The 25,719-nt window shown below is 48.7% G+C and overlaps 3 protein-coding genes across 9 annotated transcripts in view; all 3 read right to left on the bottom strand.

The window, feature by feature from the left end:
- Window positions 1-25,719, bottom strand: part of LOC149348566 (uncharacterized) — a 237,716-nt gene that overhangs the window by 13,658 nt on the left and 198,339 nt on the right. The window contains exon 8 of one of the 4 annotated variants that reach the window (XR_016292780.1): window positions 2,232-2,348. The exons of the other annotated variants lie outside the window; for them this stretch is intronic. The gene's annotated coding sequence lies outside the window, so the exon portion shown is untranslated. Of the gene's footprint in view, window positions 1-2,231; window positions 2,349-25,719 lie in introns of those variants that run through there. 4 annotated transcript variants of the gene reach the window in all.
- Window positions 1-25,719, bottom strand: part of LOC149348569 (uncharacterized) — a 216,527-nt gene that overhangs the window by 46,518 nt on the left and 144,290 nt on the right. The window lies entirely within an intron of this gene.
- On the bottom strand, window positions 76-24,626 carry LOC149348575 (uncharacterized). 4 transcript variants are annotated; one of them, XM_089588185.1, is made up of 8 exons: window positions 24,374-24,624; window positions 19,880-20,033; window positions 17,357-17,457; window positions 16,146-16,240; window positions 15,220-15,370; window positions 13,371-13,517; window positions 2,193-2,351; window positions 76-189 (listed from the first exon to the last, which is right to left on the bottom strand). In XM_089588185.1, exons 1-7 carry the CDS (start codon window positions 24,399-24,401, stop codon window positions 2,233-2,235), a joined length of 795 nt encoding a protein of 264 aa, XP_089444311.1. In that variant the 5' UTR covers window positions 24,402-24,624; the 3' UTR covers window positions 76-189; window positions 2,193-2,232. The 4 variants fall into 4 exon arrangements, with proteins under 4 accessions (XP_089444311.1, XP_089444312.1, XP_089444314.1 ...); XM_089588186.1 differs by having other exon boundaries at window positions 19,880-20,030; XM_089588188.1 differs by lacking the exon at window positions 19,880-20,033 and having other exon boundaries at window positions 24,388-24,626.

Raw genomic sequence — 25,719 nt, 5'->3', positions numbered from 1 at the left:
TTTACAAATGCGGACAGGCAGAATTCGGGCCATCTCATAGTGTGTTGGTGAAAAGAAAGCGACCCCACGGATCCTCACCTTCTTTGCCCGAGCAGACCTCTTCCGTTGCGCTGGTGGCTTCTCCAGGCGGCTGCTGGACGGTGCGGCGGCGATCTGGCCACGCTTTGGCTTCCGAGAAGGGCACCCAGTCTGGGTGAGAGGAGACAAGCGAAAGATAATAAACGCAGGAAAAAACAGGCACGAAACAGGGAGAGAACTCTACCTAATAATCGGCTGATATACGGATGCAAAAGTGCAGTCGAGCGACCCGTGCGCTTGATAGCAGATCGCGATAACCAGTGGGGCAGCATTTTTATCGCTTGAATGGAAACGTAGTTTCGCTGTCTGGTGAATCCGATACCTTATTTAAAAGCGGAGTTGGTTTGCTACGAAGAGAACCGCTGGAGCTGCTCTTAGGCTAGCCAAATCAGGGCGGTACATACAAATATAAATTGCAGACTTTATGATTGTATACTTTTTTTTGTCTAAAAAGTCAGTGACGTTTGTATGTGCTACCAGTCTGTATGCTTGCGCTTGCGATCCTAATGTTCAACTCAGGGAGCAGACTGCTTTTTTGAAAGCGTTTCGTGCAAGCAGTATGTGAGTACGGAGACAACGATTGTCCCTATTTTGTGCAGGATTACCCGAGCACTGTATTCTTCGCCGCAGACGCAGGGAGATGCGGGAGACCTAAATTGGTGCGCCTCAGCAAGTGGTACAATAGCTGCCGCCCATGGAAGCAAAAACGGGTGCGTTTTGCAAGGCTGCAACTCGTAGATTTTTCGTAGTGGCGAACGGCGGCGGTTAAGCGCTTTGGCTTGGGCGTGGGGGAGAAATGGCGCCAGGAGCGCGTGCAGCTAGGCGGAGCTGGTTACGAGGGACAACGGCGACGTCACGAAACACAGGAACGGGCGCCAAAGAGCTGCGCTCTAAAACATTGTGGCAACCTTCGCTACCAATAAATACTACGGCAGCAGGCACACGGTGAAGTGCCTCGCGCTGGTCACGTGATGACACGTGACAGTGAGTTATTGGCGTCACGTGGCCTTATGTTGGCTGTCTGTGCCAAAGTTCCCAACATGGTATGTGAAGACAAGAGCTGCATGCTACCAAGAGTCTTGAAAGGGAAACGTTTTTTCGTTATCCTCACCGTGCCGGTGGTGATGAAAATATTTTAATGAAATAGTTTAGGAGGTTGTAGAGGCGGTTGGAGCTCTCAGTCCGGAACCCCATTGGCGTAGGCTGCTCTCCGGGATCTTTCGATGAGTTGCTTTTGACTCTTTTTGTGCCGGAGATTGGTTTATTGGTTTATTGGAACTTAACGTCCCAGGGCGACTCAGGCTATGAGGGACGCCGTAGTGAAGAGCTCCGGAAATTTCGACCACCTGGGGTTCTTTAACGTGCACTGACATCGCACATTACACGGGCCTCTAGAATTTCGCCTCCATCGCAATTCCGCCGCCGCGGCCGGGATCGAACCCGCGTCCTTCGGGACAGTAGCCGAGCGCCATGAGCTCTGAGCCACCGCGGTGGGGCCAAAAAAAAAGTCAGAGTAGGTTTAGATTGAGGTTTATGGAGGCTTAAAGTCCTAAAGCGACTCAGGCTATGACGGACACCGTAGGAAGTGAAGGGCTCCATAGATATCGACCACCTGAAGTTCTTTAATGCGCACTGACTTCGCACAGTACACAGGCGGGTGCGATAGTAAGAAAGGATAGGGGTAGGGCGGCATATACACTATGTGCAATGTTGGGGGTTCTGGAAAGGATATGCCGACGTCTCTCGTCGGTCCTGAAAGCCACTCTGCCGCATCATCTAATCCTGAAGCTGTGGTAAGAATGTTGCAGGGAGCCCAAGGGGTTCCTTCACTACTTTCAGAATATTCTGCAATGGGAAAATTGCTAAGATCATAAATATTCGAATAAGATTGCGCTGAAAATCTTACAACACAAAAGAGACAATTCCCCACTTGTGTTCGCGATACACACTTATCTTTTCACTATCCTCGACGATACCACATTAGCTCTTATCAAAAGTCACTCATCCGTCCGCGTAGTGTGAGGAAGGCTGCGACGATGATGGCAACAACTTGCAGCCACTCAGACGCTTACTCGAAGCGCACGAATGGAGCCGTGTACAAACCGCGTGCTTACCGATTCTGGTGTGGACTATACGCTGGGTTGCTTGGTGGTGTCAGGTATCCTGCAGCAGCGGGCAGGCCGCTTGTAGCACCCACGTGACGACCGCACAGCCGAAGCATACACCCTCTTCTTCTGTACCCAGGGTCAGGCCGATACGGGCTCTTGCTGCTGCTAACGTACAAAGTCACAACGTCAGTATTCCGGTTATTGGGTACCAAGCTTGTAGAGGCAATGTACAGGCGGCTCCAGAAGTTCTGGGAACAGGGAAAGAATAAAAAGAGCTGAATTTTCTAACTACCTAGGTAGCGGGGATTAGAGAAAGTGAGTGCCTTGACAACAACAGCGCGGTCGGAGCACGGACAAGAAAGATTGACACAAACACAGGCGCTGACTGACAGCCCGGTTTATTGTCTTCAACTGGCTTATATCGGCCCAGTCCGGTGGCAATCTCGTTGCTGCTTAGCCTTGCCTCGAGTCACTGGCATGCTCATGAGCGCTTAGAAAAATCAACTCTTTTTTTAAGGTGTACAGATGGCTTGCTGACACATTTATCAGATAATCTTGATATTGCTTGAGCTTCTGCTGTCACCCTTGCGGTGGTGTCGCGGCACTTGTGTAGAACGGCCGTTTTTTTTTTTTTTTTCAAAGGCCGATGTGCAGTTTTAAAGCGAAATCGTTGACGGCCCCGTGTCTCAGAAAAGCCGGTGTCGTCTTCGGCGGCGTTGGCCGTAAGCGAAAAATTCCTGAAGAATTAATACATGAAACCGAATAGGAAATTGGTCGAGTTGGGGAATCGAACTAGCGCTTCAGGAGTGCGAGAGGTGCACGCTAACCACTCCACCACGCCAGCTCGATGGTTTGGAGTGAACGAAGGCGCGTCTAGTGAATGCGGTGTTCTCTTAGAAAGGTTCTTTAGAGACATGTAGGTACTGTCGTGTATATTAGTAATTATGGGCATGGAAATTATAGACGTCGCAGTTAAGCGAGTGGCAAAGTAAGTTTCCGCTACTTTTCCTCTTCGCTTGGCTAGGGGGCCTCGATGCCAGCGCCGCCGTTCAGGGTGGTGCCATCCTTTGACCGCTCCAACGCCGCCTCTCTCTCTCTGCGGCGCCATTTTGAATCACAGCGGTCGGTCGGGCTGGTCTCAGTTGCTTGCAGCTGAGCCTCCGTTTTTCGAGGCCCAGTGGCTGCGGACGATCGCTGGTGGCTTTATTTGTTTGACAGTGGTCTACCGCATGACTGAGGAGCTTGGCAAGTCCACCGAGGCAGCATGACGGGTTGTTGTGTGCCAATGTGCGCCGGGTCAACGCGTAAAGGCCTACGCTGTTTTTGCTTCCCCCGAGGCTCCGAGCGAAGGAAAAAATGTGAAGCTCAAGTAAAGCGGGATCAGCGCTAGAGTATATTGCTTTAAATGTTACTCCCCAATGGACGCCTCGGTGGCTCAGTGGCTATGGTGCTCGGCTGCTGTCCCGAGGAATGCGGGTTCGATCCCGGCCGCGGCGGTTGAGTTTCTTTGGAGGAGAAATTCGAGGCCCGTGTACTGTGCGATGTCAGTGCACGTTAAAGAACCCCAGGTGGTCGAAATTTCCGGAGCCCACCACTACGGCGTCTCTCATAGCCTTAGTCGCTTTGGGACGTTAAACCCCATAAACCATAAACCAAACCATACTCCCCACTGTGTTTTTTACCACTCTGTCTCGTTCTGCTATATCGTGGTTTGCATCTTTTTTTTTCATACTTTGTTTTCGTATTTGCGGCGAAGGTTACACCACACTGTGCACAACAACATTTTTCCCTTAAGTCTTGTTGACTTATTTCGTGGCTTGAAACTTTTTTTCATGCTTTGCTTTTATGTTTTCCTTTAAGGTTACACCCCACGGTACATGCCCCAATTTTCTGTCCCAATGTCTTGCTTACTTATATTGCAGTTCGTGTTTTTTCACGACCTGCAATTACAATTGGCGTTAAATTAATAATTTGCATTGTCTTCTGCTTTGTTCTCTGTGCCCTCTGTAAGGGGCTAGGCTGAAAAGCTATATTACATATTGGTCTTCATCAGTAATAAAAATCAACTTTTAGGTAGGAGTTATTTTTCGAACAGCCTAACCCATCAGCACACAATTTTGTAGACCGAATAGGAAACACTCGGATAGCCAACGTTAAAACGCCTTTTTTTTTTAGCAAAACCCTCTATGGTCGAAAGCGTGACTTTTCAATGTCGATTAATTCGATTTCGAATTTAAAATTTTCAGTATTACTGCAGTTCTTTAATGACTAAAATCCACCCTTTTTTGAGCAGGTTAACATGCATGGTTTATTAATGAATACCGATTGGCTTGAACAAAAAAATATGAAAAAATATGCGTAAAATTGTGTTTCACAAACTGAGGAATCGCGGGAGAGCAACCGGTTCGTTTGTCCAGGGCGCAAGCGAAGTGTGCATGCGAGCGCACGCAAAAACATTCGGTGATTGTGCACCCCTCATAAAAATGAAACGAGTGAGAAACTTCCAGTAATCGTTTATGCTATCGCCAACGAGGGGCGATTCGTTTTCTTTGGCCTCGATAAAGAAAACGCAAGAGCAGTGGCAACGTCGGTGTACGGCGGCATCATTTGTATATACCAGCGCCCGCCCCATAAGCAGATCTAATTGCGCCCTTGTGAGCAATAAACGGGCGAGCAACTCGCAGTTACCCTTTGAAAGATTAGAAAGCAGACAGACACCAGTGTTTGCGAGCAGAAGAAACGGAAACAGCACGCGCGACGATAGCGAAACCAGCTGCAGCGCTCGGGCGGCTGACGAGACGCGGGCGTTAACAGACCGTGGGAATTAAAATCCAAAATATCGTGGGAAAAAAAAGAGGCAGCAATTTCTTCTATCCGCATGGAGTAGCAGCACCTGCCCGGCAACAGATCTTTAAAATATTAGCGCGTTTTTCAAACTGGCAGAGCGAACAGTAAATGCTCAACCACGACCACCTGGGGCTGTAAAATTAAGTCATGCAATTACGTCTTCGAACCTCGGAAGTTAAAATGGCTATTATGAGTGAAAAGATACGCAGTGCGATGTTGATGAAAAAGACTGTTCTAGTGAAAAGCACTCTCACGATCGCCGAGAGTAAGAGTGGCGCCGTTACATACACTAGCGCAGCTAATCCCGTGTGATTCAATAAGGCGGCGCCCGCGATGTTGTCGCCACCCTGAACGGCGGCGCTTGCATCGAGGCACCCTACGCTTGGCGCGCACGTAGCGCCATCACGAGCCGCCCACTAAAACCACTCCATCCTCCTCCTCGCAATGTATACCACCATGGAGGAAAAAAAACTAAGGAGGGAGCGTGACGTCACGCGGCCAGCGTTCGCAAGCCGAGTTGTTTTGAAGTCGTTTTCTCCCTCAGTTTTTCGCTCTCCGAGGCAGTCCTTTATGTTTTGATTCTGGTATGTTTTAGTGCGCGCGTATGCGCGACCCGCGGCGCGGGAGGCTACAGCAAGGAAGTTGCCCTACAATTAGTCTGCCGCGCTAATCGGCGCATGCGCGCGCTCAACGGGGCTAGACTTTACCGCACGCTATCACGTGGTGTGATCACGGGGGGATACACTCTTTTTTTTGCTATATCTTTACTTGTTTAGACCAGGCTTCAAGGCTGTCGCCGGACGCTCCCTCCTTAGTTTTTTTTCCTCCATGTATACCACTGCGCCAACAGATAGCGCGCGACGGCAGCGCCTCCTAGCGCCTCCTAAAGCGCCACCCGCTCGTCTAGTACGGGCGCAGTGGGGCCGTTCGTGGACGCAGGAATGATGTGTTGAGCGGCGAACAACGCAGCGCACATCCAAGGCGCGTTCACCACGAAGCTTGTGGCTTGCTGCCCGTTCGTCCTGCGCGGAAGCTATGTCATGTGTCGCTCTCATATAATATCTATATGGGCCAGACGGGGAGATGCTGGTTGGTTGGTTTATGGGGTTTAACGTCCCAAAGCGACTCAGGCTATGAGAGACGCCGTAGTGGAGGGCTCCGGAAATTTCGACCACCTGGGGTTCTTTAACGTCCCCTGACATCGCACAGTACGCGGGTCTCTAGAATTTCTCCTCCAAAGAAATACAACCGCCGCGGCTTGAATACAAGGCTACAAGAACATCGTAGAAATCTAAGATGTTAATTGGCGTGAGCTAAGCAAACACTGCTGCCCATGTAAAAACTGCACACCTGCCTTTTAAAGAACGGCCTTTCTACTTAAGTGCAGCGACACCACCACAAGGGTGATAGTCGAAGCTGAAGCAATATCAAGATTCTCTCATAAATTTGTGTGTCAGCAAGCCATCCGTTTGCAAGCAGCAAGCAATTTCGCAAAAATGCTGAAACTTTTTTTTGTTGCTGTGCTCCTTGCGGCTCTTCTGCCCCGAGCGCTGCTCGGGTAGCCGATCTACAGCGCTGGGCGCGTTAGTCGTTCAGGTACATCTCGCTTCAGCTTAATAAATGACGCCACTGATCTGCTTGCTGCGAAAAATGCAGCCTGTGCACTCTGTGCCTCTGAATGACGAGAGTTCCTGTGCGGGTTTAACCACACTGATACGAGGTTTAGGTTCATGAGGGTTAAACATCGCAAAAAGACAGGCTATGAGAGACGTCGTAGTGAAGGGCTCCGGAAGTTTCGACCACTCGGGGTTCTTTTACGCGCACTGACATCGCACAGCACACGGGCCTCTATAGAATCTCGCCTCCATCGAAATACGACCGCCGCGGCCAGGATCGAACCCGCGGCTTTTCGGTGAGGAGCCGAGCGCCTTAACCACTGAGCCACCGCGGCGGGTACTAGCGAATACAGCCGCGCCACCTGTCTCCTTTTCAGCCACCAATCTTCCAATCGCTTTTTCCTAACTTCCAGCGCAGATTTATTTGCGCGACCATTGCTATCTCTAAAACCTAGGGCATCAGGAAGAGTAACTGTGCCTGCATCGACATCCGGATGGATATCTAAAACCTAGGGCATCAGGAAGAGTAACTGTGCCTGCATCGACATCCGGATGGATATCATTACATTTGATGGTTTGGTTTGGTTTATGGCGTTTAACGTCCCAAAGCGACTAAGGCTATGAGAGACGCCGTAGTGGTGGGCTCCGGAAATTTCGACCACCTGGGGTTCTTTAACGTGCACTGACATCGCACAGTACACGGGCCTCTAGAATTTCTTTGGAGGAGACATTCTAGAGGCCCGTGTACTGTGCGATGTCAGTGCACGTTAAAGAACCCCAGGTGGTCGAAATTTCCGGAGCCCTCCACTACGGCGTCTCTTGAGTACGAGCTGCTCGATTGTTTCTACAGCTCTACCACACACAGCAGATGTGTCATCTTCGTTATTTTTTTTGTCGCTGCGCGTTTAAGACACCCTGACCTAGCTTCAAAGAGTACAGCGCTGCCTCTTGAGTTATCACAGAGCAATTCCTTCTTGATCTGCCTTTTACGGTATCCATAGTTCTACACTATGCTTCTATTTCACTGAATTAGTGTGCTTGAGAGCTGCCGCCATCTGTCGCACGTACCTGTCACTAACATGACCAGCGGAGCTCAATGAGAAGAGGCACGCATGCGCAGAGCAACCTAGCGAAACAGGCGAATTGCAGCCACTCGCATCCCTGTAGTATGGGTGTACCCGAGGACTACAAAAGCTCCAGATTACGCGCAGATCGTATCGGCGTCCACTCACCGCTGCAGGCAGATGAGGAGCAGCAATGCACTGCAAGTTGAGGACAGACACGGAAACTCGGGAAGGCTCCGCTCACTCGGCTGCGTCGGCGTGGCACATCCAGAACACCCGACACCACCTGCGTGGAGCACGAAGACATCTACTCTCATGTGCCCTGCCCGGCACTGGTATCACGATTTGTCGATTCCTATAAATGATGTTTCTGCAGCGCGAGCTACACTGGCCAAGGTTGACCCGTTTCGCGTGGCTCCCGGAGAGCCGTGCTGCGCATGCACGAGGAGCAAGTGACGTCACTACGCACAGGTGGCGTTGACAACGCCAATACCAATAAACACACTGAACGCCGACGGCCTATGGCTTCAGCACCGCGTTCCTGACCCAAACTTGTCAATGCGAACGCATACAGCGCACACCTGTCACTACCGCCACTTAGCTTGCATGGTTGAGGTGTCCACTGTTCCAAGAAGGCCGTTACGCGCCTTCCCTCTGGTTCAGGTGTCCACCGAGATGTGGACACCTCACCCTCACCACACGCTACGTATATCCTGGCATAGCAGAGCTAAGCCACTGCCAATTTTTTCAAGCCCTTCGTGACGGTTGCACGCCGTGCCCACCACGTGACACAATGACGTCACGACAGATTAGAGACGGGGCTCCAACTCGTGCCGTCGCTGCGGTTGCACGCCGTGTGAATCACGTGGTATGGTGACGTCACACTCCCGCGCATTTCGAACGCGCGTTCACACTCGGTGTAGGTGAAACGCTCGCTCCACCGGGCAGGCGGACGTAGCTTCCGTGGCAATCCAGGCGCTCACCCAACGCGCGTCTAGGGGTTAGTCGGCGTTCCGCTGTAGCCATGCCGTTGTCTTCCCCCACGACGAAGGCTTCTAGTGGTTGTATTAAAATGACCAAGTATTCAACCAAGGAAAGCCATGTATTACCAAGCCTAGCCATCAATATGCTTCGCATCTGACTAGGCTTAACCTTAGCTAAGCCTCAGCCATTTTTTTCTTAGCGCCTTGTGAAAGAAACCCTGTAGCCACAATCAAGACTACGTATTGAGATATTACGGTTATGGGGGTTGAAAGTCTCAAAATGATTGAGGCTATGAGGGACGCCGTCGTGAAGGGCTCCGGAAATTTCGACCACCTGCGGCTCTTTAACGTGCGCTGACATCCCACAGCACACGGGGCTCTAGAATTTCGCCTCCAACGAACCCGCGTCTTTCGGGTCAGCAGCCGAGCGCTATAATCACTGAGCCACCGCTGCGGTTATATATATCTCCCGAAATATTGAAATACTGAAAATCGACATGTTACAAATCATAATACTAATCTATGCAAAGCGTCTTAGTCAAACGCACGAAGTTTTTAGAAATGACAGTGTACAATGCGAGCGAAACTATGCGTGTGCTGCTAAAAGCCGTGCGACATATCGTCCAGTAAACGTTCTGTTCTGCGTAGTTCTTACTTTAAGCTTAAACACCGGCCTCCAGGAAAGAAGCCCAACAGCTGGCACAGGAAAGCAGGGCGACAGAGAGAGGACACACCAAGTGGTGTGTTTCTCTCTGTGTCGTCTCGTTTCTTGCGCTAGCTGCTTTCAAGGATAAGTCCAAATTCACGGCTCAACAAAGAAGTGCAAATTCGTCAGTCCCAGATAGCGTTGAGAAACAGCGCCCCGAAATATTTAGAACAAGGCGCCATTCATGCACATATTTTTACGGGACGAAAAAGCGAAAGCCCGCGGAAAGCAAAACCTACCACGTGGTCGCCGCGTCGCTTCAGCACCGCTTATCTATGGAGGGCGCCCAGGTGATATCCCAGCCAATACCTCAGCCACGCGCTTTCTAAGGCCACCTCCCCCGGTCACAAGCTTCGGGGCTGGACAACTCGCACGGCTGTCCGTTTGGGTGACAACGTCTGCATATACAAACTGCAATTCTCCAACGTTGCTTAGCGCTTGCGGCGGCTCCAATACATGCACTAGTCACTGCTATCCTGTTGGCGGGATTTGTTTTTGGGCGCCTGACAGAAAGATATACGTACGCGGTGCCTTGTTATAAACATTTCAGTCTCCTGTTTTGCGAAACGGTATAAGTTCCGAATTCACGTGTTTTCTCCCGCAAGCAATATCGAGAAGCTAACTAAATAGCTTTTTCTATTTAAGAAACTTTGCAAAAGAAAAAGAATACGAAGACCAGCTCAAACAACTCTCAACAGCACTCAGTTCACGCACAGATCACTGCGTCTAATTTAAAACGCTACGATGCGGTAATAGAAACGCTACGGAATCTACATCTCTTTCTTTGACACTTTGTTCCTCAAGTCAGTAATTAAGAAGTTAGCTAATTAGTAGTGAAGTTCGCGGTGCTGTATTTTGTTTGCCGCATCCGGTCGCGTTATTGGAATGCCCATTACGTTCTCTCTTGGGCCCTCCGCACAACCGCACAGAAGAGGGAGAGCTCAACCCAGCGGGATACGGTGGGCGCCGGACAGCGCCGTTACGGGAAAGGTCAATCTCCCCTCATGGACGGAGTCGTTAGGTGGCATCGTGTGCGCACGTGTGTACGGCGAGGCTAACCCGCGTCACAGTGCGTGGCTTTGTGCCATGTCGGCAGCGGCGTGCTTTGACGTATTGTTACGCTAGCTGCAGGCATGAGGAGCGACGATGAGAAACAGATGGATTGAAGTCCTGGAACTTGGGTCATCCGGACGTTGGGAAAGTGGGAAAGTGAATGTTCGCGAAGCTCGCAGCAGTGATAGTAGAAAGTGTACATATGTGTACGGTGTCGCGAGGGGCTACCTTCTTTCCCCAATCATTCATTGGGTGTGTTTTCCTTTCCCCAATAAGTTATTGGGTGGATGTTTGTACAGTACCTGATTGGTTATTCTCCCACCGAGGGCGGGGGCATTGGTTTTAAAACCAGCTGCTTCGGCAGGACCGAGGATCTGTTCTCGCTTCGGCGAGCGCGGCTTCGGCCTCTTATCTGTTTTTTCAGCAGCGTCCGCTCCGGCGGACGCAGTTGTTGCTGCGACGCGCGTCTTTCCTTTCCTCTCTCTCCTTCCTCTGATCTTTTAACTCTCCTCTATCTGCACGTGGCAGCGGTGGTGGCTTGGCTCGAGCCAGTAGCAGGCCCGTGCAATTTCCTTTTCATCCTTCTCTCAGTCACAACAACAGGACCGAGGGCTGGTTTGGTCACGTAGAAGTACGAGCCAGTCAAGTGTAAATATGTTTTCTCCTTGCTTGTATCTTCCTTTGTGCTTTTAATTGTTATAAAAAGTTTAACCTCTCCAGAAGTGTCCTCTTGCAATGTGATTGAGCAAAACAAATTTCCAAGAAGCATCCTACAATTATCATCATCAACCTAATTCCCCTCTACGAGATCTTAAGAGAGGATTTCAACTGGCGCAGCCGAAGAGGGGACATTTTTAACTTTAGTCGTAACTCATTAACTGTCAAGAACGGAAGAAATGGTGCAGACTAGGTCATGGGACTCCATGCAGCCTTCAGTCCGTTTCATGTGGCTAGGAGATTCCGTGTTACTTCAAAAGCTTGGTTACATTTCTCTGGGACACCTTGTATAAAGAAAACTATTTTCCGCCGCAGTGTGGCCAGAAAATGAGCATGTTTAGGAAATATCATTATAAATACTTCACCTCGGTCTTAAAAATCCCGGCTCCTGTGTCAGCCACACAGCCACGTGACGACAGCTTTCCAGACAGGGGCGGCTCGGTGAGCTCTGCCGCGGCCGCTTGCACCAGTGGTCCTCCCTGGTACGAAAGCAAGCAGCAATGTGACAAACCATTTCATCACACGCTGGCAATCGATGCTACGTCGAACACTTGCTAACACACAGAATTTTAAGGCGACAGCCTTTAATGGCTCATACTATCATGATCAAGACGTGTTAGCAAATTTGTCCGCGTTTCAGATTGGTCGAAACGTCACTTCGCGCGAATTTTGACGGGTGTCCACCGAAATATATGAGAGAGTTACTGCGCAATTTCCTTTCCTCAAATACAATCTTCATTTGCTTCATTACGGCCCCTCTTTCTCTTTCTTCTTTCACTCCCACTTTCTCCCTTCCTCTACGGTGTGGTTCAGGTGTCCACCGAGATGAGAGAGAATTACTGCGCCATTTCCTTTCCTTAAAAAGCGTTGAGTTCAAAGGGCAACGCATCGCGCTGAACGGGTGGTGGCGTTCCGTGGACTCCCTGGCAGCGCTACTCCCAAAGGCAAAGATTAAGCGTCATTAATTGGCAGTTAATTAATGCACCAACAGAATGTGAAGTGAACAATCGCGTAGTACAATGCAGCACTCAGGCTTTCCCCTTTCACCATTTTAGCCGCTAAAGTTCCTCGTAATTTTATCCCACTTTTATTTACTTCAAGCAGCACAGATTATCGGCCCCAATATTGCGCATCGATGGTTTCACATTGGTCCCTTGCTGGACCGGCCTTTACGAATACGTTTACAATACTTGGCTAATTACCTGTTCTGCTTGGGCGATCCATTAGTGTCCTTGCTTTGTAGCGTCGCGACTTGCGCAGAACGTGTTTAGTAACGGAAATATGAAAAACAGTTCAGAGAAGAAGGCATGTATTTAAGCAGTGTTGCTGCCTTGGCGTCGTATGGGTTGCACTAAGCCTTCGGTTCCTTCCATGGTTTATTGTTATTCTAAACCACAGAAAACAAGTTTTTTTTTTGTTTTTCGAATATGAGGTAAAACTGACCACATCACTCATCCCTTTCACTAACAGAAATGAAAGAAACTTTAGGTTAGGGTCAAATCGTAGCACGGAAAGTTCCTCGCCATTCGTACACGCCTCGCAAGCGTGTAATTACGCTGACAAATTTTACAAGTCCGAGAGCCTAAAACTACGATCGCCTCAGTGGCTCTGGCGAACTCTGCTCATTTGTTGAATTGAGAAGGATGGTTATGAACTGAGGTCAGTGTATCACTTGTTGCACTATTCGAATAATCGCGACTACTTCTTTCGTCCGCCGCGGTGGCTCAGTGGTTATGTTTCTCGGCTGCTGACCCAAAAGACGTGGGTTCGATCCCGCGGTGCTGACCCAAAAGACGCGGGTTCGATCCCGGCCGCGGCGGTGGAATTTCTATGCAGGCGAAATTCTAGAGTCCCGTGTACTGTGCGATGTCAGTGCACGTTAAAGAACCCCAGGTGGTCGAAATTAACCGCAGCCCTCCACTACGGCGTCCCTCATAGCCTGAGTCGCTTTGGGACGTTAAACCCCATAAAACCAAACCAAAACCAAACATCTTTCAGTCGTCACAAGTGACTGTGTGACAAGTGACTGTGTGACAAGTGACTGTGTGACAAGTCACTGTGTGACATGTGACTGTGTGACAAGTTTCAATGAAGTCAATGCCCATCTTGTATGAGAGGAGCCTTGTACACTGTGCCTTACATTATTACACCCGTTGGAGGATGGACGATGGAGCAATGGTCGCGTCAGTCTTCCTCACCTTCAGCACGCCTTTTCCGACGCAGTGGGCAAGGAATGGGTGCTGGGCAGGATTTGGAGCTCAGTGGCGCCCACGTGACGATAACGGTCCAGGCCCAGCAGGCGCGCTTTGCTCCAGTACTGGCGGTAGGCTGGCCAGAAAGTCCAGCTGAGCATCAGGAAAGAGGATGTTGGTGCCCCAGTCGCACCATGAGTGCGTCAAAGAACAATCGCATCAGAAAAGGCTTCTACTGCAACATTTACGTTACTGGCTATTGAGTGCAATCAAATTTCAGTTATGGGTTTTCACGTTCCGAAGTGCCACTTGGGCTATGAGTAACGCCGCAATCGAGGGTTTCTGACAGACAATCTAGGGTTAGTATGAGCTCACATCGCCGAGTGCACGGGCGCCTTTGGAGTACTCAACAGGATGCAACATTATTTGTAGCGCATGTCCATATTTACTACAGGGTCTATAACTCAGCATCACAAGCGGGTATTACTGTTCACCAAGGGAATATCAAAGGCTCTGCGAAGTCATTCATGTCCCGTTAATGGTGGTCACAACATGAGGCTGACATTAAACTGGAGCAGTCATCTATAGAAGACACGATATTGCCACCTAGCACTGCCAGGTGGTGCATAGCTGACGACGACGAAGTAGGGCTCGCGCCGTGTGAATCTCTCTCCTTTGCTGCCCCAGCTTGCGTGGCCTTGTCTGTCTTCGCACTTGGTATTAAAGCCCCCTTCGTCAACAAGTGCGTTACAATATGATGTTGACAGGTGTGTTACCTCGCCTGCATTAAACACTGCCAGCAGCGAGAGTTGCCTAAGCTGTTTGCCCTCGGCCAGTTCTGGTTAGTAGCTGAACAGAGGTCAAGAGTACCCAAAAGTAGCCCATCGTTTTCTTTCGGTGCCAGATGGTGACCACTTATACTGCGGCGGAGAAAAGGGTTCACCTTCATTTTCTGCACAACATTCCTGGGAGCCTCAGACGGTAACTAAAGTCTTCCCTGCAGCCGCAACCTAAACTACCATCTCAAAACTATCACAAGTATCTCTATCCCGTTGCCATGCTCGGTTTCCATGAACGTGACATGCCAGAAAAAAGTGGCAGTGGCACAGCTCAGCTCAGCAAGGATACAAAGACCGAAAGCTGTGTTAAGCAGGGCTATACACGGTTTAACTATGGCTCGTCTTTATCGTTTCAAGACTTCAGCGAGAGCAAATTGTTTCACCGAGCGCATATCAAGTGAGGCACCACGCACCACAAGCGCTAGAGCAAGCGTCTAGATCGGCGGCCTGCCCTGCAGAGGAAGTGACTGCCAAGCTCAAAAAGTAATCACGTGACACATCACATGACACAACTGGCGAGGAGGAGCGGCCGACCAGCGGCCAGCCAGCTCATCGGTGGACATGATTGCAAAGCGCGCAGCTATGGCGACAAAGGTGGACATTATGCACCTGCTACGCGCGATTTTGCGCATGCGACGCGCCTCCCATTAGAGGTCAAATCTAAGAGGCAGACGACCTTCTGGCTCATCATGAGAGGAGTAGAGGTTTTTGCTCTAAAAAACGTTCCGAGTAAGCTTTCAAAGCGGAGCTGACAAGGCCTAGCTGACTCGGAGCTGAGTGGGCTGACGAGAAGTTGTCGGCTGACTAGAAACTGTCGAAGTAAAGACATAATATACACCGAGTTTTCAGCTTTTGCAGGCCTTACAATGCGCACAAGTCAGAGCATTAGCCAGATTAGAAAGTTTCCTAGGTGTAAGCGGCCTGTTCTATCGCAACAAGGGACGCTCGCGTATTTAGGCTGGCCACACGATTGGAGAAAGGTTGTAACTGGGCAAACATTTCATGGTCCTCCTCACCCTGAGCATTCTTCCCCACTTTCTTTTGTGATGGAGAGGAAAGCGACCGTCGGCTTCTTCCATGGCACCCACGCGATGAAAGCACTTCCGCCCGTGGATGTCCTGCCTCGGCATCGGGGGGTCCAGATGCCACGGGTTCTCTGGCTGCTGCCTGCGACGCGGGTAACAGGTTGCCACTGGCGTTCAGGCTAGTATCCCGGTCTCGGAGACGCCCACAATAGCTTTCGAAATCTGAGGTAACCACGAAAGCTTAATTTTGCCGCTGCCTGGAACCGCGCGCGCTACTAAAAAAAGCTTAATTATGCTATAACCTCATACAAGCGTAGTTACAAAATATAAAAATATACAAGTTATAAAATGTCATACATTGTTAATACATTGATACACTGTGATACATTCTGAATGGTATATTTGTGATAACTAAGGATTTTTATGACAAAACATGTAAAAATGTATCGCATCACACAGATTTTTCTTATTAGAGGCGCTCTAACACAGACCACTGAGGTGTACGAGTAGGCCAGAAAATACCAGAACAAATTATACAGGCTGTGCTGCATGTTAAGGCTGCGAAGAAATCAAGCTTTTCAGTGGCTTCGTTCAGCCGAAAGGTTTTGCGGGCAGCTCAACGTTCAGGATTCCTTTCAAAATGTAATTCTTGTTAATGCATGCTCTGACTTTGCCGCTGTCCATGTTTTTTAGTATGTTTTTTAGTCATCTAATGCATGTAAGGCTTTTTCATTTACTTTAATATTCTGCATGATCAAGAGATCACCTACTGCCTTGTTGGTGGTTTTGCGCGCCTTTGTCAGGCTGTCAGCAACAGCTTTTAGTATGAGCAAGAAATTTTCCGCAAAATACTAGGAGAACGCGTTTGTGTGCAGAGAGAGGATGCCAAGAGCCTCACCCCGAACATAGACACTCACCCGACAGTTTGCGGACGTCTGCCTTCCAGACGATGGTAGCGTCTTCATTTGTTCGGTGAGCTCACCGACGGCCGCTTGAGCCATAAGGCCCCCCGCTATGCGAAGTGGAAACCACTGTTAGAAATCACATCGCTACCGACAAGAAACTAGAAACAGGTGCCATTACTTAATGGCGAAAATTAATTTTGCTCCTCTTTAGAAAATAAGTCGGGTACGCTCCCCAGAAGTTTTTTGTTCCTTTATGTGCGACCTCTTGGTTCGGCAGACACAGCTTATTAGTAGCAAATGATGAACATGACAGATACGTAGTACCCTGACTAGTCCCGCCGCACTAGTTTTTGAAGGCTAGTCGTATTGCATCATCCTGTAAATCATGCCCCCTCGATTGGTTTCTCGTGCACAGAACTAGGCCAAAATGATGAGAACAGCTTTAACACTTTCTCAATGCATAATTGAAAAAAAAGAGCACATCTCACCAGAAAGGTGTTTCGCGCCGACTGAGCAGTTTCGTAATTACAGTGATTAAGCTGAACAACGGATGCGGGTATTTAGAATACGGGAGTGCTCAGAAACATCTGCCGAAATAAAAACCTATGTTTTACCGCCTCTATAATATCTTGGGTCGAACTAGATGGACCGCCTTTATATTTGAGCCACAACTATGCACGCTTATTACAGTGAGTAAAATGTCACAGTAGTGTAGTACACTCCTCTGATAACTGATGATTCACGGAAACCTGGCCCCACTTGCACCAAGCAAATAAGACAGTATAGCTCCCAGTCTAGCCTTATTCGGAATCTAAACTTTCTCTTGGTATTGATAAAAAGAGAGGAGCATAAATGTTGGTTGACGCCTCAAGTGCGCCACGAACGCAGAGTAAAAAGAGCTCCCATGGTTTAAGTCTGCGTTTGTGGCCTGCTGTGGCCTGCTTGAGGCGTCCACCGACGATGTGAACAAGTTACGCGCATTTTCTCAACACCGAAAGAGGGTTTAGACCGCGAATAAGATTAGACCAGAAACTAGATTGTCTTATTTGCTTCGTGCAAGTGGGCCCTGATTCTGAGTGTTGTGCATCGGATTTCAAGCTAGTACCGAATTACGGATATCTCTAGGCTTTTCTTCAGTTCTTTGGTTAGGGCCTTCAGACAATGGACTCTGGAGTCGTGTTCGCGTCCGCTACGTGGGCAAAGCCATGGGCAGTGATCCTCACCTTGGGACTGTCTGCTGCCGCAGAGCGGGCTGCTGGATGAGAACCGGGCGTCGGTGGCACCCACGTGGCGATAACGCTCCAGGCACAGGCTGGGGCTCAAGCTGCAAATCAAGACGAAATAAAAGAGAACTTTAGTGGCACAGTTGCAACGCACTCGTCCAGCGGTATTCGAAAAAAAAAACAACATACGATATGGTAAGGAATGGAGTGGTACGGTACGGTTCGGTACGGTTATGGTACTGTACGGTGAGTGCGGTGCGGTAAGGTGCGGCGTGAGTGTGGTGTGGTGTAAAGGCGTGTGGTGTGGCGTGATGGTGTGGTGTGGGACGTTTGATGTCCCGAAGCGACTCACACAACGCGGGGCACCATAGCGCAGGGTTCCGGATAAATCTGGAACATCTATATGCATTGGAGATCTATGCAGACCTCTTTCGAGTGTACGTATTAAGGCAAAAGAGCCTTTAATTGCTCATTCTCCCGTCCGTCCAGTGTTACATCCAGCGCAAGCTGTCAACCAAACGGATGACTGGTGTCCACCGAGATATGTGAGACAGCATTTAATTTCCTCGAATACAATTTTCATTCTCTTCGTTGCGGCACCTCTTTCTTCTTTCACCCCCACTTCCTCCCTTCCATTGTGGTGGGGTTCGGGTGCCCAGCGAGATTAGAGAGAATTACTGCGCCATTTCCTTTCCTCAAAAAGCCTTGCGTTCAGAGGGCAAGGCATCGCGCCGAACGGGTGGTGGCATTGGCATTCCGCGGGCTCAATGGCAGCACTGCAACACGCTGTCGCGTTTCACTCCTAACAGCGAAGCTTAAGCGTCATTAATTAGTAATTAGTCATTGATTAATGATTAGTCATCACTTAATAATTACTTGTTAATTAGGTGTGATGTCACCGAGTGGTAACGTCACCAGTGCCACAGAAGCAGTCAAAGTGGTGCGGTAAACGCTTTCGCCTCTTAGACAGTCAAAGTGCCCCCTGAATTTTTTTTTATGATGGGTAGCGCTCAGCTCAAGTGCTGATGCCCTGTCGAAAAATTTGTGTAGGTTTGAATCGGTGAGCAAAATATTATAGAACATTCGGTTGGTTTTATAGGATTACCATTCCAAAGAGACTCGGGCTTTTGTCAGGGGTGCCTTAGTGGGAGGCTTCGGATAATTCCCACCTCCTGGAGTTCTTGTCGTGCCGTGACATCGCATAGGGCACGAAAGTTGCGGCTAACGAAAGGGTTCAGCTTAAGGGCAAAACAGCGAGCTATGGAAATAAAAATGATAGGTGTAAGGTTAAAAGACAGTAAGCGGGAAGACTGGGTGAGGGAACAAACGCGGGTTAATGATGACATCCTAGTCGAAATCAAGAGGAAGTAATGGGCTTGGGCAGGGCAGGTAATGTGAAGACAAGATAACCGCTGGTCCTTAATGGTAACGGAGTGGATTTCAAGAGAACGCAAGCGTAGGGGGGCGGCAGTAAGTTAGGCGGGCGGATGAGATTAAGAAGTTTTCGGGGATGCAGTGGCCGCAATTGGCAAAGGACAAAGTTGAATAGAGATACATGGGAGCGGCCTTCGCCCTGCAGTGGGCGTAATCAGCCTGATGATGTTAGTGATCGACACCAAATTCCAAGTATCTGGTTCACTCTAAACCACCTGAGGCCCACCATGAGCCTTAATGGCACATAGGCAGCGAAGGCCGTCATGCACCAAGCACACGGTATTGGAAAAGGTTCTTGCACAATTTCATAAAAATGTGGAGAGGGATCGGTGGTGTAGAGGGCCTAAACAGTTTTTGCTACCTAGTAGTAACAGTGAAAAAAAAAGTTTAGAAATGACTAAAGACAAAACCTTTAAAGAACGTCAGCTAGTCTCAGCGGCTACCCTTGGCTGCGCATGGATCTCGAGGCATCAAATAAAAACCTCAGCCCTTTTCTCAGGAGTGCGAAAATGTCTTGATTGAGGACCTTGTAGCACGATACAGATCAAAAATAAAAATAGGATCACCCATGGTCACGACGCCTTTTCATACCGCAAATAGGCTGGCGCACTTCACATTCCGTAGTCTGCGAGTCTATCGTTGTGAATTACATGTGTTGTAATCTCATTCTAGCCAGGAAATTACTCATGGACGCCGCCGCGGTGGCTCAGTAGTTGCGGCGCTCGGCTGCTGACCAGAAAGGCGAGGGTTCGATCCCGACTGCGGCGGTCGAATTTCGATGGAGGCGAAATTCTAGAGGCCCGTGTAGAGTGCGATGTCAGTGCACGTTAAAGAACCCGGAGCCCTTCACGACGGCGTATCTCATAGCCTGAGTCGCTCTGGGCGTTAAAACCCCTAAACCATAAACCATTACTCATGGACTATTCCGACGCATATTTGACTGCCTAAAGAAGAACAATTGGTATATCAAGGCCAAGCTTTTTGTGTGAATCCGGAGCACTTGGTAACGAAAATGGCATACCCGATCCCCCTAACCACGCGACTCAAGTGAGGCCCGGGAACGGCCGAGCGGTTCGCGGTCCTCCTCACCTGATGCCGTGGTCGGGCTGCCACCGCTGCCTGGTTGCCGAGAGAGCGTGGCACAGCAGCTTTGCAACACCCACGTGACGAAGTCGCAGGTGAACACTGCCGACCCGTGCGCCCTCTGCATCTGCACCGAGGGCCCCGCCGCCAAGGCCTCCTGCTGATGCAAGAGAAATAATAATAATAATAATAATAATAATAATAATAATAATAATAATAATAATAATAGAGATTTATTCATCAAAACGATGAAAAGGGCCGAGGAAAAAAGCCAGCAAGGCTTGACGAGCCCTCGGCCCCTTCACATACAAAGGCATCAGGGGAACAAAAAATACATATTGTGCAACAGTATCACAATAACAAAAATAGTACTACAAACTTTTGATGCAAACTTTGAATAAAAAGGAAAAATGAAAAGATTATAAAACCAGACTAATTTTTGAAACACAGGAAATGTTTACAAAGGTCACGGATTGGCGTACTAATTATGTCAATATTTTTATGATGTAACGTGTTTAGGTGTTTAGGCAGCTGGAAGGCAATCATTTGTAATCCATAGTTTGTTCTTGGAGTTTTAGTCTGCCACGGGGAGTGTTGTCTAATGTTATACAGCCTCTCGCTCGGCGTTAGCCAGGCCAGTGTACCCAAATAATCAATATGACGAAGTAGCTCCTTCTTATACCTAGAAAGCAGTTGAAAACTATAGATGTCAAAAATTTTCATAATACATGCATCTTCAAAGTACTGGCTTGTATGCTGGTTGAAACTAAGCTGGAATATGCACCTTATCGCTTTCTTTTGAAGTAGATAAATTTTGTCAAGATTATTCAGAATGGTCATGCCCCAGACAAGGTGACAATAATTCAAATGGGACAAAAACAAAGATTTGTATATGAACTCCTTAATCCTCGCAGGAAGCATTGTTTTCAGGCGATATAGGTGTCCTACGACTCGAGCGAGTTTAGGCAAGATAGTATCTACATGATGGTCCCATGACATTGTTTCGTGAAAGACGACTCCAAGTGTTTTAAATTTGTCTACTATCTCAATCTCCTCTGAATTAAGTAGTAGCTTTTTATTTGTATACAGAAGTTTATTCCGTGGTCGGAAGATAACAGCCTTGCTTTTATTCACATTTATTTTTAACCCATTTAGTTCTGTCCAGGTGTTTAGTTGGCATAAAATATTGTTTCCTTTGTCTATCAGGGAATCGCAGTCATTCGTTGAGAGGAAAATACTTGTGTCGTCTGCATAAATAAAAAACAATGCTTGGTCGGTGATGTTTACTATGTCGTTAATAAATAAGTTGAAGAGCAAAGGCCCCAATATGCTACCCTGTGGCACTCCACATTTTATATTCTTTAAAGAAGACTCAATACCATTAATGCTTGTATATTGTGCACGATTAGAAAGATAAGAGTTTAAAAGTTGCAGAGGAAGACCTCTAATTCCATACATTTCAAGCTTTCTAATCAGCAGTTCGTGATTTAGAGAATCAAAAGCTTTTTTGAAATCTACGAAGATAGCTAGCACGATATGTTTCTTTTCAAAACTGTTCAGGATATATTCTTTCTCGTGAAGAAGCGCAAGCTCAGTGGATTTATTCTTCCGAAATCCAAACTGCCATCCTGTTATAATATCATTTTTTTCTATGAATTTTTGCAGTCGAGAGAAGATAAGCTTTTCTAAACCTTTAGAAAAGACAGGGAGCAAAGAAATAGGTCTGTAATTTCCAAGGGAGTTCTTGTCACCTTTCTTGTAAATAACTACTACTTTAGCCACCTGCATTTTATTTGGAAATATGCCATTTAAAAAAACATAAGTTGAATAAATAACTTAGTGGCGATGATAATATGTCTATAACAAACTTAATTGGCTTGACCTGGATATCGTCCGCATCACAGGCCGAACTATTAGAAAGTTCCAAAAATGCCGACACAACCTCAGCCTCAGAAACAGAATGAAGGAACAAGCTATTTTCTAAGCGATCATTAATGTAGGGGTAGTCAATATTGCCACAAGGCATGCTTGTGACGTCTGTGAAAAAGCTGTTAAAAGCGTTCGACACAGCGGCACCCGTGAGGTCATTATCGCCACATGTTATGGTTTCAATGGCGCCTTCCTTTCTCAAGGGCTTCAACAGCGAATTAAGTTTTTTCCATAGCAGGTCTGAATTATTACCACATCCTTCAAAATATTCACAGAAATATCGATCTCTAGCAAGCCTAATATCTTTGTTTAGCTTATTTCGATAGGCTTTAAATGTTGAAAACACTGCAGGATCCCTACATTTGATAAAATTATTGTATATTTTGTTTTTTTCCTTTATTCGCTTTAATAAATCACGTGTAATCCATGGTTTTCTTATACGTGTGGATTGCCTTTTGGTTACATATGGAAAATGCTTTGCGTACACTTTTTTCACAGTATCAATAAACAATTCATAGGCAACGTTGCAGTCTTGCATAGAATACAGCTCAGAGAAATCTGCCTTGCTAATATCATCGCGGAACATTTCTAAGCTTTTTTCAGAGACGAACTGGGTAGCGAACTGGGAGAAGACAGTAGTCCTCCTCTAGCCAGCATTCCTTCTTCATGAGTGCCGAAGGGAACTTTCTGAGTAAAGAAAGAAGGTCTATCACCCATTTCGGAAAGCGTTCTGCAACAGCTTATGTGGTGTGTGCGAAGCGTTCTAAGTGTCGTTTGGTCGTATCTAAAACGACAGAAAATTTATTAGGCGCCACACAGGCATCGGTTCCAACAGGGCCCCGCAACACAGGGCACCCGTCGTGGCAAGATCAGCGAGACGCGTTCGAAGTGCCACTTCATCATACCTCACACGACAAAAAATTCAATTCTGTACTACAATTTTGTAACAGAAAGACGCCGAGTTAATACAGGGCTCTGTAACACGGGGCACCTGCCATGGCACAATAACCGCAAAGCGTTCTGTGTCCCTTCGTTGTATCGAACGCGATAAAAAAATTTACCGAAGACACTCAGGAAATTTAAAAGTGTGCTTGGCGAAAGCCTTGTGGTCAACCCACTGCCCCTTCCCCGATCCGCATGGCGCAGAATCCCTGGGTCGCTTCGGAGCCATGCGTCTCACGCACTCGACTGCGACGAGACGTCTGGCGAAGGAGCGTCGGTGTAGCTGCCACCGCCGACGCGCGCGCGCTCGTTCTACCACTAGTGTGACGTCATGGTTGCTACGCACAGCTGCGTCCCCCACCGGCGCGCCGGTTGCTAAGGCGGGGAGGAGGTTGCGCCGCTGCGCGGAGGAGAGGCCACAGTTGGCACGATTCCAGCGCACGGACGGACACCGCGAGCAGGAGCCATGAAAGGCTTTCGCCTTAAAAATTATATTAGGCATCAGACAGGCATCCGTTCCAACAGGGACCAGTAGCACGGGACACCCGTCGTGGCACAATCAGGGAGACGCGTTCGAAGTGCTACTTGGTCAAAACCGACTCGACTAAAATTCAATTCTGTCCTACAATTATGTACAAGGCACCGAGTTAATACAGGGCTCTGTAACACGGGGCACCTGTCGTGGCACAATAACCGAGAGGCGTTCTAAATGACCGTTTGTCATACCGAACACGACTGAAAATAATGCGACGCCCAACAGACAACAGTTGCGTCGTTCGGCGAGGAATCCAGCGCGGCGCTGTCAGAGACGCGCTCTAAGTCGAGCTTCGTTGCGTTACTCACGAGAACAATCTACAATCTATACGGCTCGAGAGACGCCAGAGCTGATAAGGCTCGGCACCAAGTTCGTCCGGCGCAGAAAATACACGGTAATGAGATATTCTACGCAGCGCAAGAGACGCCCAGTACGCAAGGACCGGGAGATACGCCCGACGCGGCGCAGTCAAAGAGGCGCGCTCTATGTCCGACCGCGCTTCCTCGAACATAATATCACGCTGTAAGCGACGCCAGACGCAGCCTAATTAAGGCTCAAGAAACTGCGTGCGGATGTGGCGGAACCACGGCGTAAACCTCGATTCGTCGTCACGAACACATTTTGAGACGCCACATACGCGTCTGCTTCGTACGACTAGGTAACCCGAGGCGTTCGGGTGTGGCAGAACCACGGACGCGCATTACAAATCTTGTTTCGGTGTGTCGAACGCGATAAAAGTTTATGCGACGCCACGGCACATGGGCACGTAACCTCGTAAGGGCCTGCCCTGCCTGGCACAACCATGGAGACGCGCAGTCACTCTTCCTCGTGTCGAACACTGCCAATAAACGCGCGGCACGCGCTTTTTTCACGAGGGCCCATATCACTGGGAACTGGTGCAGCTCCTTCTGACACCGAATGCACACCTGTAGCTCCATCACATCGAATAGTCCTCAGGCCGACAAAAAGCCTCATCTGAAAATCTGCGCCTGATCTATGGAAGGCGAGCGAAAAATGAGTTGTAGAGTTGAGATAGGCTTTGAACGAACACGTTTTTTAGAGCACTCCCCATCACAAAAGTGCAATGCACTCACCACTGAACGCTGACTGGGAAGACCACATTTGTCGGAGCCTGGCGCAGGATTTCAGGCGACGCTGGGTGGCGGCCGGCGTTGATGAATGTCCGGAACAGTCCTCCACTCCAACGTTCTATGCTGACGACTCCTTCCTCTGTTGTTGTTCCTTTTATAGCTTCTGAGTTCGATGATGACGATGTCGCTAAGCCTCGTCATCGTCGTTAGAGAGCACCTGGCGGCCAAGTGGAAAACAGTGAACACATCTTGCCTTATTTAGTGTTTCACACAGTGATGCCATTCACATTGACGGCGTACATCATCAGTTTTCGTCAATGCGTCTTAATATTTACGAAGCAGTGTCGTGTCTCTGCTCCGGCACCGTCGCTGTCTATTTTACTTTCGCTCCCACTTCTGCACTGTCACGGACTCGCCAGCCCGTATAACTACAGACGCTCGCCTCTGCGCTATAAGGCGCAAAGGGCAAGTGGTGGTGGTTTAGTGCATTGTGTTGCTTACCTTTTGTCTTAGCTTGCTTTAACAAGGGTTTGATAAGCGTTTATTTTATCCTGTGTACAGTGCGATGTCAGTGCGCGTTAAAGTACCCCAGGTGGTCGAAACTTCCGGAGCCCTTCACTACGGCGTCCCTCATAGCCTGAGTCGTTTTGAGACGTTAAACCCCATAAACCAAACGAAACATTACTCTGGACATCAAATAGTACTACCTCCGAGCCACTACGAAAAGGAATGCCCTGCATTATTTGTTGTACAGAAACAATAAATGCGAAGGCGCTCTCAAGTGAGAGCGCGCCCACTGCGTCTGTGGGAAGCGCAGGAACAAGATAGCGCTTTCTCTTTCTGCGGTTCGTTCAACTTCTGTGCGATTACAGGGGCTCCTAAATCTTGCGAGACGCGTAACTTGGGTGAAGCAGGATGCATACACATTCTGGCATTATATTTTTGAATTGACGCAGACGCAAGGTCTTGGCCAAGCTGAGCGGGGGCAGTGCCTTGCCGGAGCTACAATGAAAACGTTCGTTGCGTGATGTCGATTAGAAATTACTGTGACATGTTCTCTGCAGCCTACGCAAGAAGTGCCGAATGGCTTGTGCTTCGCCTGCGGTTCAGTTACATGATTTATGGGTGTTTAACGTTCCAATGCGGCTCAGGATGATAAGGACGCAGTGAAGGGCTCCGGAAATTTCCGCTAGCTCGAGTTCCTAACGTGCGCTGATACCGCACAGTAAACGGTCCTCTGAAGATTCTCCTCCATCGAAATTCGACTGGTGCGGCCGGAATCGAACCCGGGTCTGTCGTTTCCGCAACCGAGCGTCGTAATCAATGAGCCACAGCAGCGGCGGTTTAGT

This window comes from Amblyomma mixtum, chromosome 4 (genome assembly GCF_055824585.1).
Source record: "Amblyomma mixtum isolate Tamu chromosome 4, ASM5582458v1, whole genome shotgun sequence".
In the NCBI taxonomy this organism is placed as follows: Eukaryota; Metazoa; Arthropoda; class Arachnida; order Ixodida; family Ixodidae; genus Amblyomma; species Amblyomma mixtum.
The sequence above is the reverse complement of the archived record's forward strand: the minus strand, read 5'-3'. Positions and strand labels throughout refer to the sequence as shown.